This window comes from Callithrix jacchus, chromosome 15 (assembly GCF_049354715.1).
Source record: "Callithrix jacchus isolate 240 chromosome 15, calJac240_pri, whole genome shotgun sequence".
Classification (NCBI taxonomy): Eukaryota; Metazoa; Chordata; class Mammalia; order Primates; family Cebidae; genus Callithrix; species Callithrix jacchus.
In genome coordinates, this window is record NC_133516.1 from 95411140 (window position 1) to 95425107 (window position 13968).

Sequence of the window (13968 nt, forward strand, 5' to 3'; positions counted from 1 at the left end):
CTGTAAAATTGTGTGTGTGTGAGAGAGAGAGAGAGAGAGAGAGAGAGAGAGAGAGAGAGAGAGAGAGAGAGAAAGAGACATCCAACCTAACCAACTCCATTTTGTTTCCAGCCCCCAAGCTGTCCTTGCCCACCTCTGGACATAGGCCAAACCAACTTTGGGAGGATCCTGGTTTACAGTTTATACTCTAAAACAAGATGATCAAAACCCCTTCTTAAGATATACTTCCTTCTTGTCCAGGGACCAGAACAAGAAACTAGCCACAAGATTAAAAATTGTGGCCTAGGAGCCATGCTGGCTGAGGCTACAAGGCTCTGATCCTCTCTTAACTGCTCTCAAAATCAGTGCTTTAGATATTTTTTAAGCCCTATTCTCAATTGATTAGCTTCCACCACCCAGATTGGTAAACTGGCTTATCTGATTTTGTGGCCCTTACAGAAACTATTTAGCATATAAGACTATTTTGTAATCAGCCCATTTACATTTACCCATGTAAAATGGTGGAGGCTAAAACAAAGTAGTGTCACATGGTTACAGATCATGTTCCCAAGGACATGAAACAGGATGGAAGCCTGTGTCCAAGTTTGTTACTGACCATTTTGTTAGACTGACTTGAACAGCAGGTGTATGTTATCCTGGGCCTACATTCTAACCTAAGATACCCTTCTTTTGACAGAACCATACCAAAGGACACACAAAGCATACCAGACTGGTTACATCTTAAGACCAACCTCACAAATCATTGTTTCATTAATTAAAGCTTTACAGAGAATAAACAATGATCCTCATTATCCCTTTTACTGCTTTGCACAGGGAGAGAGAGAATCCAAAAGCCTGACTTTTAAGAAATTTTTACCCTTTTGCTGGCATGTCAGGCTTTTGGGTTCCCTTTCCCCAGCTCAACTCTAAGCCAGGCATTTCAAGGTTTTTTCCCAGGATAGAAGAATATTATAAAAGATCCATTTTAAACGTGAAAAAAGAAAAAACTCCTGAGTTAAATTGTGGAATCTTTCCTTCAGTTGTGAAACTTAGTTTGGCTGGATATGAAATTCTGGGCTGAAAGTTCTGTTCTTTAAGGATGTTGAATATTGGCCCCTACTCTCTTCTGTCTTGTAGAGTTTCTGCTGAGAGATCTGCTGTAAGTCTGATAGCTTCCCTTTGTGGGTAACCTGACCTTTCTCTCTGGCTGCCCTTAGTAAAATAAAATCTTTTATGATCAAGCAAGTGCTCAGAGATTTTATTACCACCAGGCCTGCTTTACAAGAGCTTCTGAAAGAAGCATTACACATAGAAAGAAACAACCAGTATTAGCCTTTCTAAAAATATAAGAAAAAGTAAAGAGCATCAACATAAAGAAGAATTTACATCAACGAATGGATAAAATAGCCAGTTAACATCAAATGGCAGTAATCCTAAATTTAAATCGACTAAATCCCCCAATCAAAAGATACAGCCAAAACCCAACGGTATGCTACATCGAGACCCATTTCACATGCAAGGATACACAAAGACTCAAAACAAAGGGATGGAGAAAGATTTACCAACCAAATGGAGAACAAAAATAAATAAATAAATAAAAAGCAGGAGTTGCAATTCTTGCATCTGATAAAATAGATTTTAAAGCAACAAAGATACAGTGGTAAAAGAATCAATGCAACAATAAGAGCTAATGATCCTAACACCCAGATGCATAGAGACTTAGACTCAGTGAGACAGAAAATAAGGATATCCAGGACTCGAACTCAGATCCGGAACAAGTAAACTTAATAAATATTTATAGAGCTCTCCACTTTAAATACACAAAATATACATTCTTGTCAATACCACATGACACCTACTCATAGGTTTAAATGAAATATTGATTGGCCATTATTAATACCCATTTTTTAGAATAAAGCAACATTTCTGTTCTCTCTTCCTCTTTTTCTTCCTATTTCTTCCTCTCCTTCACTCCTTTTTTTTCTTTCCTTCTGAAATAAATAAATAAATGAAATTAAAAAAATAAAAGTTGTGGAATCTTTCTGTATACCTATCAGAGTCATCAGAAAATCAGCCTAAGTCTTCTTTTATTTGCCTACGGTCCTGTAATCATAAGGGAACCTGAAGGGGCCTCAAATAAGGGGAATTGTCAGATGGTTCCTCAGATGCTTAGAGGGTTTTGCTTATATAACTTTTGAGAGCCTTTCTCTTTAGGCCTGCCCCGTATGATTGATAAACAAAGCTGGGTTGATCTTACAACACTAAAAAAGATTTAGTAAAAATGCCATGCCCTCATGCATAAGAAAATGAGTTGCTTTCCTCTTCAGAGTTCTGAGATTAAGAAAGTTCCAGTGTTTCAGAGTACAGTCTAGAGGGTGCAAGCTGAAAATAATTTGTTACACATCTGGAATGAGAAATGAGCAAAATCATCCCTTTACTCTCCTTCTCTTCTACATGTGTCCCAGAATGGAGAAGAAAACAGTGAGGGTGTCCCCATGACTATTTTCCCTCCCTGGTTCCTGAGTCCTGGCACCCTGTTAAATGTCCCAGTCATGGTTGTAGGTGTGACCCTTCATGCCATGGAACCAGAGAAATTAGACTTCTGGGCCTATTCACACTTACCCAAGTAGCCCTAGTCCTCTTCCTATTATCTTTCTTTGACTTTATAGACTTGTGTGACCTTTGTTCCTCCCTAAAAATAAAATGGATCTTGGGAAAGACTATAAAAAAGGCAAGGCTCCTTTAATGGAGGGAATATGTTAGATTGCCTGCTATTATGGCCCATGATAAAGCATTTACCTTTAGAAAAATGATTCCAGTTTACTTCTGGACTTAAAATCCCATTACTAATTAAATACTGTCTTAATCAGAGACAGAATAGGTGCCTTAAAGGGATATGGGGACCTAATGGTCATTTTCCTGCTCATGAGACAGTATATGGACTAAAATTTGGCTGTGGAGGACATTTTAATTTTAAGAGTTGAAAGCAGAATTTTCTCATTCACAGAAATAGCATAAAGCATAGGTTTCAGTAGAAAAGTGCAAAAAGGAAAAATTGTGAAACCTGCAATGTACCCCGAGAACCAGCAATGTGTCTTATGAAGAGTATTTCTATTTCCAGTAGGTGGTGATGTTTACCTTGAAACACCATGTGTTTTATAGACCAAGGGCAGTGTGACCTTGACATGCCATGTGTTCTCAAGGCATAGAGAGGCCTGGAAATGTCATATGCTGTCCAGACCAAGGGCAGAGAGAAACCTAGAAATGTCATGTACTCTCCAGACCAAGAGCTGAGAGAGAGAGAGACACTGTTGTGAGGGCAGAAATCCTGTTCCTAGAAAATCACAAAGATGCTTTTCCTTGAGCCGTATCTTGGGTTACTATGACATTTCCTAATTTTGCCAAACAGAATACTTCCCTAGGCTATAAAAAGTTTCACACATTTGTTTGACACAGAGAGAGAGAGACAGAGTAAGAGACCTCAGATAGAAACAGAAGCAAAGTTTTATGACAGGATAGCTGCGGATTCCTTACCAACACCCGGAGTGGGCTGTTGGAAACTGAGTCCAGTCCAGAAGTCTTTGAATAACATCAGTGTGCTCTGGCCAGAAATTCTCAGTTGCCTCAGAACTTTTCCCAGCCTCACCTGATGGCTAAGTTTTATCCATGAAAAGAGAGTGGTTGTGACAGAGCCAACATTCATTCCTAACACCATGAGGGCACTATGGGATTGACTAAGTCCTCCCCAGCAAGCCATACATCTGAGTCTTTAAGACCAGTGGCTAGCCTTTGTGGCTCATTAATCAGCTGACAAATGCCTGGTTTTTTGATAGTTCTTTGAGAGAATAAAAACTGAGGATAAGTAGCCTTGGAGATGACAGTGAAATTAGAGAATCTGGTCCTATACTCAAAACTCTGAAGAATACACCAAAGTGATACGGCTCTGATGACTGGAGAAACACCAAGGTCTTTTGTCTCCTGCCAATTAGATGAATGACACAGTCATAGGTGGAGTGGTTTTAAGGAGCAGAAATTTTAACGAGTAAGAAGAGGAAAGGCTCCCCCCAGAAAGCAGGGGGCTCTGAATGGATAAAAACCCCCAAGCGCAGCAGGAAGCAGTCTGTTATATTAGGAGGCTGGAGGAGGGTGTGTGTAATGCCCAGGGGATTGGTTTGACCAGGTGTGTCATTCACATAGCCTGGGTGGGGGGAAGCGGCCCTCCTACCTTAGCCTTTTAATATGCAAATTCAGGTCTCCATGATGTGCTGCACATGTGGTATTATCTGGAGGTGACCATGACACCTGGCACATATGGTGACATGGAGAAGAGGGCAGGAACCGCCATTTTGGGTAACCTTGATTTCAAATCATCGATATTTACATATCAATGCCTGCTGGCCTGGCTTGTCAAGTCACTTTTCTGTTAGAAACGTTTCAAGAGCTATTTTTATTAAAAGAAAAAGGCTTACCAAGGACTCCTTTTACCCTATCTGCCCCAAACAATTTCTTAACTCCTATAATACCATTAAGAGCTTTTCTTTCCAGGTTGAAGGGAATACTTTTGTAAATGTATTTTTTAGTAGACAAAATCTCCACATTGCTGGTTATAGAGTTTTATGTCTTCATTTCCATTGGTTTTACAATTATTATGAATTTGTATTCAGAAATGCTTGTTAGAATATTTTACGTAAATCTGCAGAACTGCAAAAGAAATGAAAGCAATAAATGTGGATGACAAAGACTTAGCATATCTGTGTTTAAAAACCTGATTATGAGAGTTCACCGTAATAAAAAACCAACAAGAAATTTTATTTCTATGTCATACAACATTTTAACATAACAATCTAAATTATTACTAATACCATATTAAATTATTGGGAATTTTACATAATTTTAGAACATTCATGTTAGTATAATCATAAATATAACTTAAAATAAATCTAGCATCACTTACTGTTTACCAAGGCTTTTCATATGATTCAATATATCCAGTAAATCTGATTAGTTTAATATCTCCCTTTCATAGATCCTTTGAGAAGTTTCAAAACCCTCTGAAACTTACCAAACTGAGTTTGAGGTCAAAAAGACTTGTTTCAGAATTTGATTTTAAGGAAGTTTGTCAAAGGCATCAAAAATTTAAAACCTCCTAATCACACTAGGACCACAGGTAATTGTGAAACGATAGTCCTTTATGTCACCAGGATGATAACCAAAGACTTTAAAAGAATATAGAGAAAGTTACATAGTTAAGGGGAAAAACAAACTAACTAAGTAACAGACCTTTAACAGAGATAACTCATTTTTTCCACTTAAATCAAAAGCCTCGATAAAAATGACATGAGAAAGAAAATCATCTTGATAAGCTGCAAGTCCCTTTTCCTAGGCCGACTTTCAAAATACAAAGAAAAACCTCTTGCAGTGTGATTGCTTCTCTTATGGGAAGCCTATTTCAAGAAACTGAAGTTAAGCCTGTTAAAAAGTTACTTTAATTTCATCAGACATTCGAATAGTGTGTATCTAAGGTTATGAGGTTACCCATATTATTGAACGTACCATATGACAGAAGAATGTACCATGTTATAGAAGAATGTAAACAAGAAAATTAGTACCTTGTGTAGGGGAATACATGGCTCTTAGAAAAAGTAAAAGCACATAAAATTGTCTGGTTACGTGGGATAGTTAAGACACATCAAGAAACCAAGGGTATGGAATCTAATTATACTGGAGGAAAATATTGCTCTCCTAGACGTTTAAGACAAACATTCTTCAGCATCGGGCCACAAGAGCAGACTTAAACTGCAAGTAGGAGAATAAAGAGCTATAAGAGCTAAGTAAAAAGTTGAGGGAAAGAGTCACCATTTTAGTTAAATAGAAAAATATACCTTCTTTAAAGAAAAAGAAAGTAACCAAAGGTAATGATGTATGTCCTATACATCATGTGGAACAAAATGCAGCAAAAACTGAACATCTGAGATATGAATCTGAAAAAGTGTAAGAGGAAAACTCCGTTTGAGCAATAAAATTACTATTTTAAATAAAGAAGATGGGATTTTTGGGGAAATTTAATGAAAACTATAAACAGGAAAAATCCTGCGGTTTGGAAGATGGAAGAAAATTACAGAAAAAAACCCACAGATTTTATAATTAAACATCAAAGCCTTCTGATTTTTTTAAATTAAGAGTAAATCAATACTCCAAGAAACCCCTGTTAATATAGGGGTCAAATTTAATTTCTTCTATCAGTGTACATTTTCTGCTAATTCTCAATTTTAGAGAGACTTATAGTAATTCTCTCTTAATTTTAGTCAACTTCATCACATGTAAATTCTGTTTTATCAAATTGATCCTTCATAAACTTTTCCAACTTGCTTAAGCCTTCTATCACTTGCTCAAAATTTTCCAAATTATTTAAACCTTTAGTTTAGTCCTATATTTTTCTTTCTTATATTTAAACAATCATTCTACCTTAGGACAAAACCTGTATTTTTTTTCTTATTATTTCAACTAATTACTCTTTCTTGTACAAAAATACAAATTTTTTCTCTTTTTAACATTGGTTACAAAAAATACATCCTTGTAATTTTCTTTGCATCTCTCTCCTACTTACTGGTTCCTTTCTGCCTTATTTTATTTCCTTTTAAAATTCACATTTTGAAAACAATCTTTAAATAACCTTCAAACTAGACAATATTATTCTTTTCCTCAACAGAACACACTTTTATGCCTTATTTATAACTTTTCTCATCTAAAACACATCTTTTCTTCTTGTATATGTTCCAAAGAGAATTACAAGTAATTTAGAATTTCTAACTCTTAGTAATCTTTTTAGTGAAAACCTAGAAAGTAATTTTGAACTGTTTTTTACATACGGAATATATATGTTTTTTCTGTACAAAATATTTATATTTAAAAACAGTTCATTATTTTATAATTTTTTAAAAAATGAATGCAAATATGTCTTCTATAAAATTTAAAAAGTGAAAAGTAAATAAACTTGAAACTATGATTAAAAATTAATGTTTTCATATTTTAACTTCTTAGAAGTAACTCATTTATGAATATCGATTACTTAAGATTTCAAAAGAGCTTAAGTGTAAATGTTTATCCCATTTACATTTACATGATTTATTAATTCTTTACAAATATACTTATTTATAGAAACTGAGATACCTGACCAAGGTAGTCATCATTTGAGCTATTTACCTGTTAGGGAAAGACCCTAAGGGTTAAATACACTGTTATTTTTTGTTTCACTGCTCTGCTTGATACACTGGTAACTATGGCCACTACCCTACACTTTTATCTGCCATCTTGTCATTATTTCAAACTCATACCTTTAGGATCTAAAGCATCTAATGTAATCACGTGATGGAGTTTTTTCTGTCTTCTGCACAGACAAAATCAGTTTACTGATACCATGGTATTGTAGTAGAGAAATAGTATGACTGTCTCAAGGCCCGCCCACGTGGGAGAACTACAGTTTAGGACTCAAATCAGTCTCTCCCAAGGCTTGAAATTCATAGTTTTCATTGACAATTTGGTGAGTGAGGGGCTAGGGGATGGTTGCTGCTAATGATTGGAGATGAAATCATAGGGGTGTGGAGAACAGTCCTAAATGCCGAGTTCACCTCTAGGTAGGGCCACAGGATTAGTTAAGTAATGGTTTACAAGCCCAGGTGGGGTTGGTCTCACAGATATTTTAAAACACAATTTTAAGTTCTACAGTAGTGATTTTGTCTATAGGAGTAGAGGAGTCACAAATCTTGTGACCTCTGACCACATGACTCCTGAGCAGTAAAGGATTTTAGTAACTGTATTTTACAGTGTTCTGCCCCTCCCATAATCCTATTCTTGCTAATGAAGGTGGTTGTTGGTTCCTGTGAATGGAAGGGGTTGGTTTTAGGGAGGAATTACTACCATGCTTGCTCTCCAGTTAAACTGCAAATTAAATTTCTTCTAAAGTTAAATTGGTCTATGCCCACAAATGACCAAGGACAGCTTGGAGATCAGAAGCAAAATGGCTGATTTATTTTATTGTCATAATTTTGCAAAGGTGGTTTCACAGACAGAAATAAAGATGTCTGTCTGTATTATATTTAATGCTGAAAACTCTGAAAATATGCCTGCTTTAATTAAATCAATAATATTACATTTCCAATTTTTTTACTGAAGTCACATGAACTCGAAAGATATTTGAGTTACTTTTTGCAGATTAATTACTTATTTATTTTTTTCTCTAAGACAACTACATAGAGATTTTCAAATAAGTTTTCATAGAAAAAATGCTATATATATATATATGACAAACATATAAAAACATACAGACAATACAAATAATGCTCATATGGCTTTTAACTTTAAAATTTCAGTAATAAAACAGTAAAATATAGTAATATAAACTTATACCAATTTTAAAAGAACAATTGGATTTAAGCTATGCTTCAGATAAAATAAGATGTGTCTCATTGGTAATTCCAACACTTTGGGAGGCTGAGGCAGGTGGATCACTTGAGGTCAGGCCTGGACAGCATGGTGAAACCCCGTCTCTACTAAAAACACAAAAATTAGCTGGGCATGGTGGTGGACACCTATAATCCCAGCTACTTGGGAGGTCAGGAAAGGAGAATTGCTTGAACCTGGGAGGCAGAGGTTGCAGGGAGCTGAGATTGCACCACTGCACTCCAGCCTGGATGGCAGTGCAAGACTGTCCCAAAAAAAAGAAAAATAGGACATATTAAGGTTATCTTTTCAAATGGTTAAACTTTAAGATTTGTGTTTGCCCTTGATGGGTAATCTTATCAAGACAATGAACCAAATTTTGTGTGGAAAAGCAGATTTTTTTTCTTTTCCTCCTCTTCTTTTAGTTTGAAATTAGTGTAGGGGTTAATTCATTGGATGTTTTTATTTCACTACAATTCCATAGAAATATCTTTAAACAGGCTTTGAAGTTAATAACACCATATCCCTATTTATGTTTAATTTGTAAGACAAGGACAATTGCAGCAGTCAGTTTTATCTTAACACACGTGAAAGTCAGCAGATTCAGAGTAGGCAAAGTAAAAACAGACTGAGAGAGGGTTGAAGTTTCTACATGCAAGCATTCCAGTCAGGCTATTTAACCCCAGAGTTGTATTATTATTATTAGTTTTTAATTTTAGTTTTAAAAGAAACAAGCTTAGGGAGCTCAAATAGTCCTCATTATGGCCATCAGCTTTAAATTATCTTGCTTGCAAGGTTGTGGTGGTCTTTTTGCAATGCTATAATTCTGGCATTGTGTCCTGAGATACTCCTAGTTATCAGACAAATATGCATGAGAGTCTTCCCTTCATGGCCTTCCTCAGCTTCATTTTGTCAGAGTTTGTCACAAGTGATTCCATTTTGAATCTGACAGCTTCCACAACAGGATAGTAGAAACTGTGATATTTGTTACCACTCAGAACATGAAGTAAATAATATTCCCCTCAGTTTAAAAATGTGCACTAGAACATATAACCCGCTTAAGTACTTGAAAGCCTGGCATGATTTAATAATTGAGAATCTCATTTCATTTCTTACTAATTCTTGAGAGGAAAAGAAAATTCTGTAACCTTTGTCAAAAATAATTAAGAGTTTGTGTAAAATGTTTTGCTTTGACTAGTGTACCTGGCACAGAATTCTTTTTGTTTTGTTTGTTTTAAGTAATGTGGGGCATAGCCTTTGCTCTAGTTGTTTGACCTGTGATCAGATTTTCCTTGTTGAATGGAAATTTTCTTGAGATTGGCAAGCAAATCTTGCTTGTCTGTGACCCTGTTCATCATCACATGAAAGACTTCGCTCTTTGAAGACTGGAGTCCCTCCTACATGGTGGTGAATAGCCTAAGGACTTTTAATTGGTCAACCCTTGCTCACCATTGAGTATGTTTATTTTTGCTTTCAAAACATGTTTAGAAAATAATCAGGGAAAATAAAAGAGCCAAATCATTTACAAACGTGTATTAACAACTAGAAGTTAACCCAAAAGTAGAGTACTCACCAAAGTCTGAAACCAGACAGACAGATAACACAAAATATTAAATCAGGTATACAGGAAAAAAACAATCAAAAGCGAATTAACCAGAAAAGATACCTTCAAAAAAGAACATAACTTCTATAGAAACTATATGCAGCAGAAGGACAATGTCCTTATTCCAGAAAAGTCATGCTAGAAAAGACAAAAATCTCTCCTTGATAGTCTCAGGAGAGATGAAGCTTTCTTAACAAGGTAGTTCATTCAAACCAGACACTAATTAAAGCCAGCAGGCAGCTGCTGCCACAGAGAGGATGCTTGGTATGATTTGAGAGGAGGACTCACCAGGGAAGAAAATGCATGCTATGAAAACATAGGGCTAAAAATACTCTAGCGGGTACTGTACATGATTCTAAGGGCTGCTATCTCTCTAAGATGAGCTTGCTTTAGGTCCCACTGCTGTCACCAAATTATGTATACCTAAATAACAAACAGAGAGAGGCTTTCTAAAGATATTTAGTTTACTTGAGATTAGGAAGGCATTGCAATGCAGAATATACAAGCCATGGACACATTTAGGAAGGCAAAGACAGACAAGGGTTTTTGAAGGCAAAATGAGGAAGACTACATACATTGTTTTGAAATAATAATTCCAGGCTAGAAAGATTAAGAGTTGCATCACTCCAACTTTGAACAGGCGGTTTCTGGGTAGCTGTCCTAGCAGAACACGTGTGTGTGTGTGCGCACATGCGTGTGCATACAAGGTTGTGGTGGTCTTTTTGCAATGCTATAATTCTGGCAGTGTGTCCTGAGATACTCCTAGTTGTTAGACAAATATCTATGAGTGTCTTCCCTTCATGGCCTTCCTCAGCTTCATTTTGTCAGAGTTTGACACAAGTGATTCCATTTTGAATCTGACAGCTTCCATAACAGAACAGTAGAAACTGATATTTATTACCTCTCAGAACATGAATTACAAGAAAAGCTGATGAACTATAGTGTATGTAGAATGTTAAATTCTAAATTTCCAATTTGTTGGATTATGCAGTAAAGCTCTTAGAGAATGCAACAAGCCGAGAAAATATAAAGCCATGGAAAAACCTAATGGAATTGTCTTCTTCCCTCATTATATTTCCAGGCCCTAGGTACCTGGGGAAAAAAAATCACTAAGCAAAGATTGCAGATGTTTAGAGACTTTATTTATTTATTTATTTATTTATTTATTTATTTATTTATGAGATGGAGTCTTGCTCTGTTACCCAGGCTGGAGTGCAAAGGCACAATCTTGGCTCACTGCAACCTCCGCCTCCCAGGTTCAAGTAATTCTCCTGCCTCAGCCTCTTGAGCAGCTGGAATTACAGGCACCCACCACCATGCCTGGCTAATTTTTTTTCTATTTTTTATTTTTTAGTAGAAATGTAATTTCATCATGTTGGTCAGGCTGGTCTTGAACTCCTGACCTCAGATAATCCACCTGCCTCGGCCTCCCAAAGTGCTGGGATAACAGGTGTGAGCCACCATGCCCAGACTAGAGACATTTTTAATTTAGAGTCTATCTCTGATGAAATATGGCTTGTTAGATAATTTGAGTTTCAGATCTCTGTAATACAGAGCGTCAGGCATTGAAGTGGTTCATTTTATTGATTCTGAAGTCAGAATGTTTGCATTCACATATTGTGCTGCCACATTGATTCTCTAAATATCACTTCATCTCACTGTGCTGATTTTTCCAACTATTAAATTGAGGTAATAATAGAACCCATTTTATAGAATTATTTGAAAGAATAACAAAACAGGTCAGTACTTTGATCAGTACCTGGCAAAGAGTAAATGTTCAATAAATGCTACATCTAATTTTTTAAACAAAAAAACCTATTCTGTTTTGTTTACAAGTGCTTGTATATTTGAATCCAAATTAGAAGATTGTGTGTCTCAAGTTTCTATAATCCAAAAATCAACACATCAGAAACCCATTACGTTGGGTTCTCATATTACCACCAAGATACTCATTAACATCAAGTCACACTCTTTCCATAAAAACTGCCTTTCAGCACATCTAATGGAAAAATAAAAATTATTTTCCTATATTTCACTACAATATTTTAAAACGTAGCATGGAGTAATGATAAAATCAAGGGCTTTCAAATTAGATTGCTTTATGATTAAAACTTAACTCTGGAAGTGAGTTTGTTTGGTTCTGTGTTCCCACCCAAATCTCACCCCAAATTGTAATCCCCAGGTGTAGAATGAGGGAGGTGACTGGATCATGAGGGTGGTTTCTCCCACACTGTTTTATTATAGCCAGTGAGTTCTCATGAGAACTGATGGCTTTATAAGAATGACGGTTCCTCCTTCAGATGCTCACTCTCTCACTCTCTCCTGCCACCTTGTGAAGAAGATACCTGCTTACCCTGCTGCCATGATTGTAGGTTTCCTGAGGTCTCCCCAGCCATGTGGAATTGTTGTCAATTGAACCTCTTTTGTCTGTAAGTTACCCAGTCTTGGGTAATACCTTTATAGCAGTGTGAAAACTGACAAATATAGGAAGTTACCAACTCTGTGACCTTGTGAGTTACTTAACTACTTTGCACCTGGGTTTCCACATTCATAAAATGCACTCTGTTTGAATTAAATGAGAAAAAATACCTTTGAGATTAACTGATACAGATAAACTGCTCAGCAAATAACTTTTATTCTAGCCTAAATTTTCACCTTGAAGCTGAAGGCTTTGTTCAGTCTTAATTAAAATATTCACAAGAAAATAAACAGACATTAACTTTTTTCCTAAATATCTTAGTATCTTTCCTTCAATAATATGGACCCGTTAGTTCCTACAAAACTGTGTTGAACACTTTTATCCATGGTTTTCTTCTCCCATGTAAAATTTGATATAAATGTTTCTTTCTGATTCCCTTTGAAGCCCCAAAACACTTCTTTCTAATGCTATACATGTGTATTTTATTTTGTGATATGACATCAAAATTTATTACTTTATAGCTGATTCTCTAGACCACTAATGTAGACGTTCTCTAGTTGTCTTTAGACATTTTATAGACATCTATAGTCTCTACAGACATTCTATACTCTAACACCATAATAAGCATGTCTGTTATCACAGTATAGATTATGTTAATTCCCTTACTACCCTTTAAAAGATCATCATAACTTTTTTACTCATTTTATTTAATGTGCTTTTTCTTAGTTTGTTCTATAGCATTTTCCCTATGATTCATCTTTCTTTTTATGACACATGGGTCCCTGAGATTAATATTCTAATTTCAGCTGATTCAAAATTCTGAAAGGTCAAATTACATATCCTGATATTTTTTAAAGTCACAGAATTTTACTCTTTTAGCATCGACCACTACTCTTTCTTCCTATTTTTTTGAGATAGTGTCACTTGTCTGAATTGACACCCAGGCTAGAGTGCAGTGGTAAAATGTACTGTTCACTGCAGCCTAGGCCTCCAGGCTCAAGTAATCCATCTGCCTCAGCATCACAAGCAGTTGGGAACAGAAGTAGGCACCACCACACCCAAATATATATATATATTTTTATAGAGATGGTGAGGGGTCTAACTAAACTACCCATGCTGGTCTTGAACTTCCATGCTCAAGTGATCATTACACCTCAGCATCCCTAAGTGTTGGGATTACAGACATGAACAATTGCACCTGACCACATTCTTTCTTTATAACCCTAAAAACTTGTTTCTTTTTCTTATATTACTTCTGCAGTCACAATAGATTTTTTTCCTTTTTTTTTTTTTGAACCAGGTTCTTGCTCTTTCACCCAGGCTAGAGTGCAGTGGCACAATCTTTGATCACTGTAACTTTGACCTCCCAGGCTCAAGAGATCCTTCTGCCTCAATCTACCAAGAACTTGAGACCATAGGCCTACACTGCCACACCAGGTAATGTTTGTTTGTTTGTTTTTGTAACACAGGATCTCCCTTTGTGGCCCAGGCCAGTCTCGAACTCCTGGGCTCAAGAAATCCTCCTGCC

General features: G+C 36.2%; 1 protein-coding gene across 15 annotated transcripts in view; it reads left to right on the forward strand.

The window, feature by feature from the left end:
- LOC108588543 (serine/threonine-protein kinase Nek4-like) overlaps positions 1 to 13968 on the forward strand; it is a 272894-nt gene that overhangs the window by 101111 nt on the left and 157815 nt on the right. For all 15 annotated transcript variants that reach the window (XM_078350157.1, XM_078350159.1, XM_078350160.1 and 12 more), the window contains one exon: positions 13741 to 13877. In XM_078350157.1, coding sequence (XP_078206283.1) covers positions 13741 to 13877 — 137 coding nt within the window. The remainder of the gene's footprint in view (positions 1 to 13740; positions 13878 to 13968) is intronic.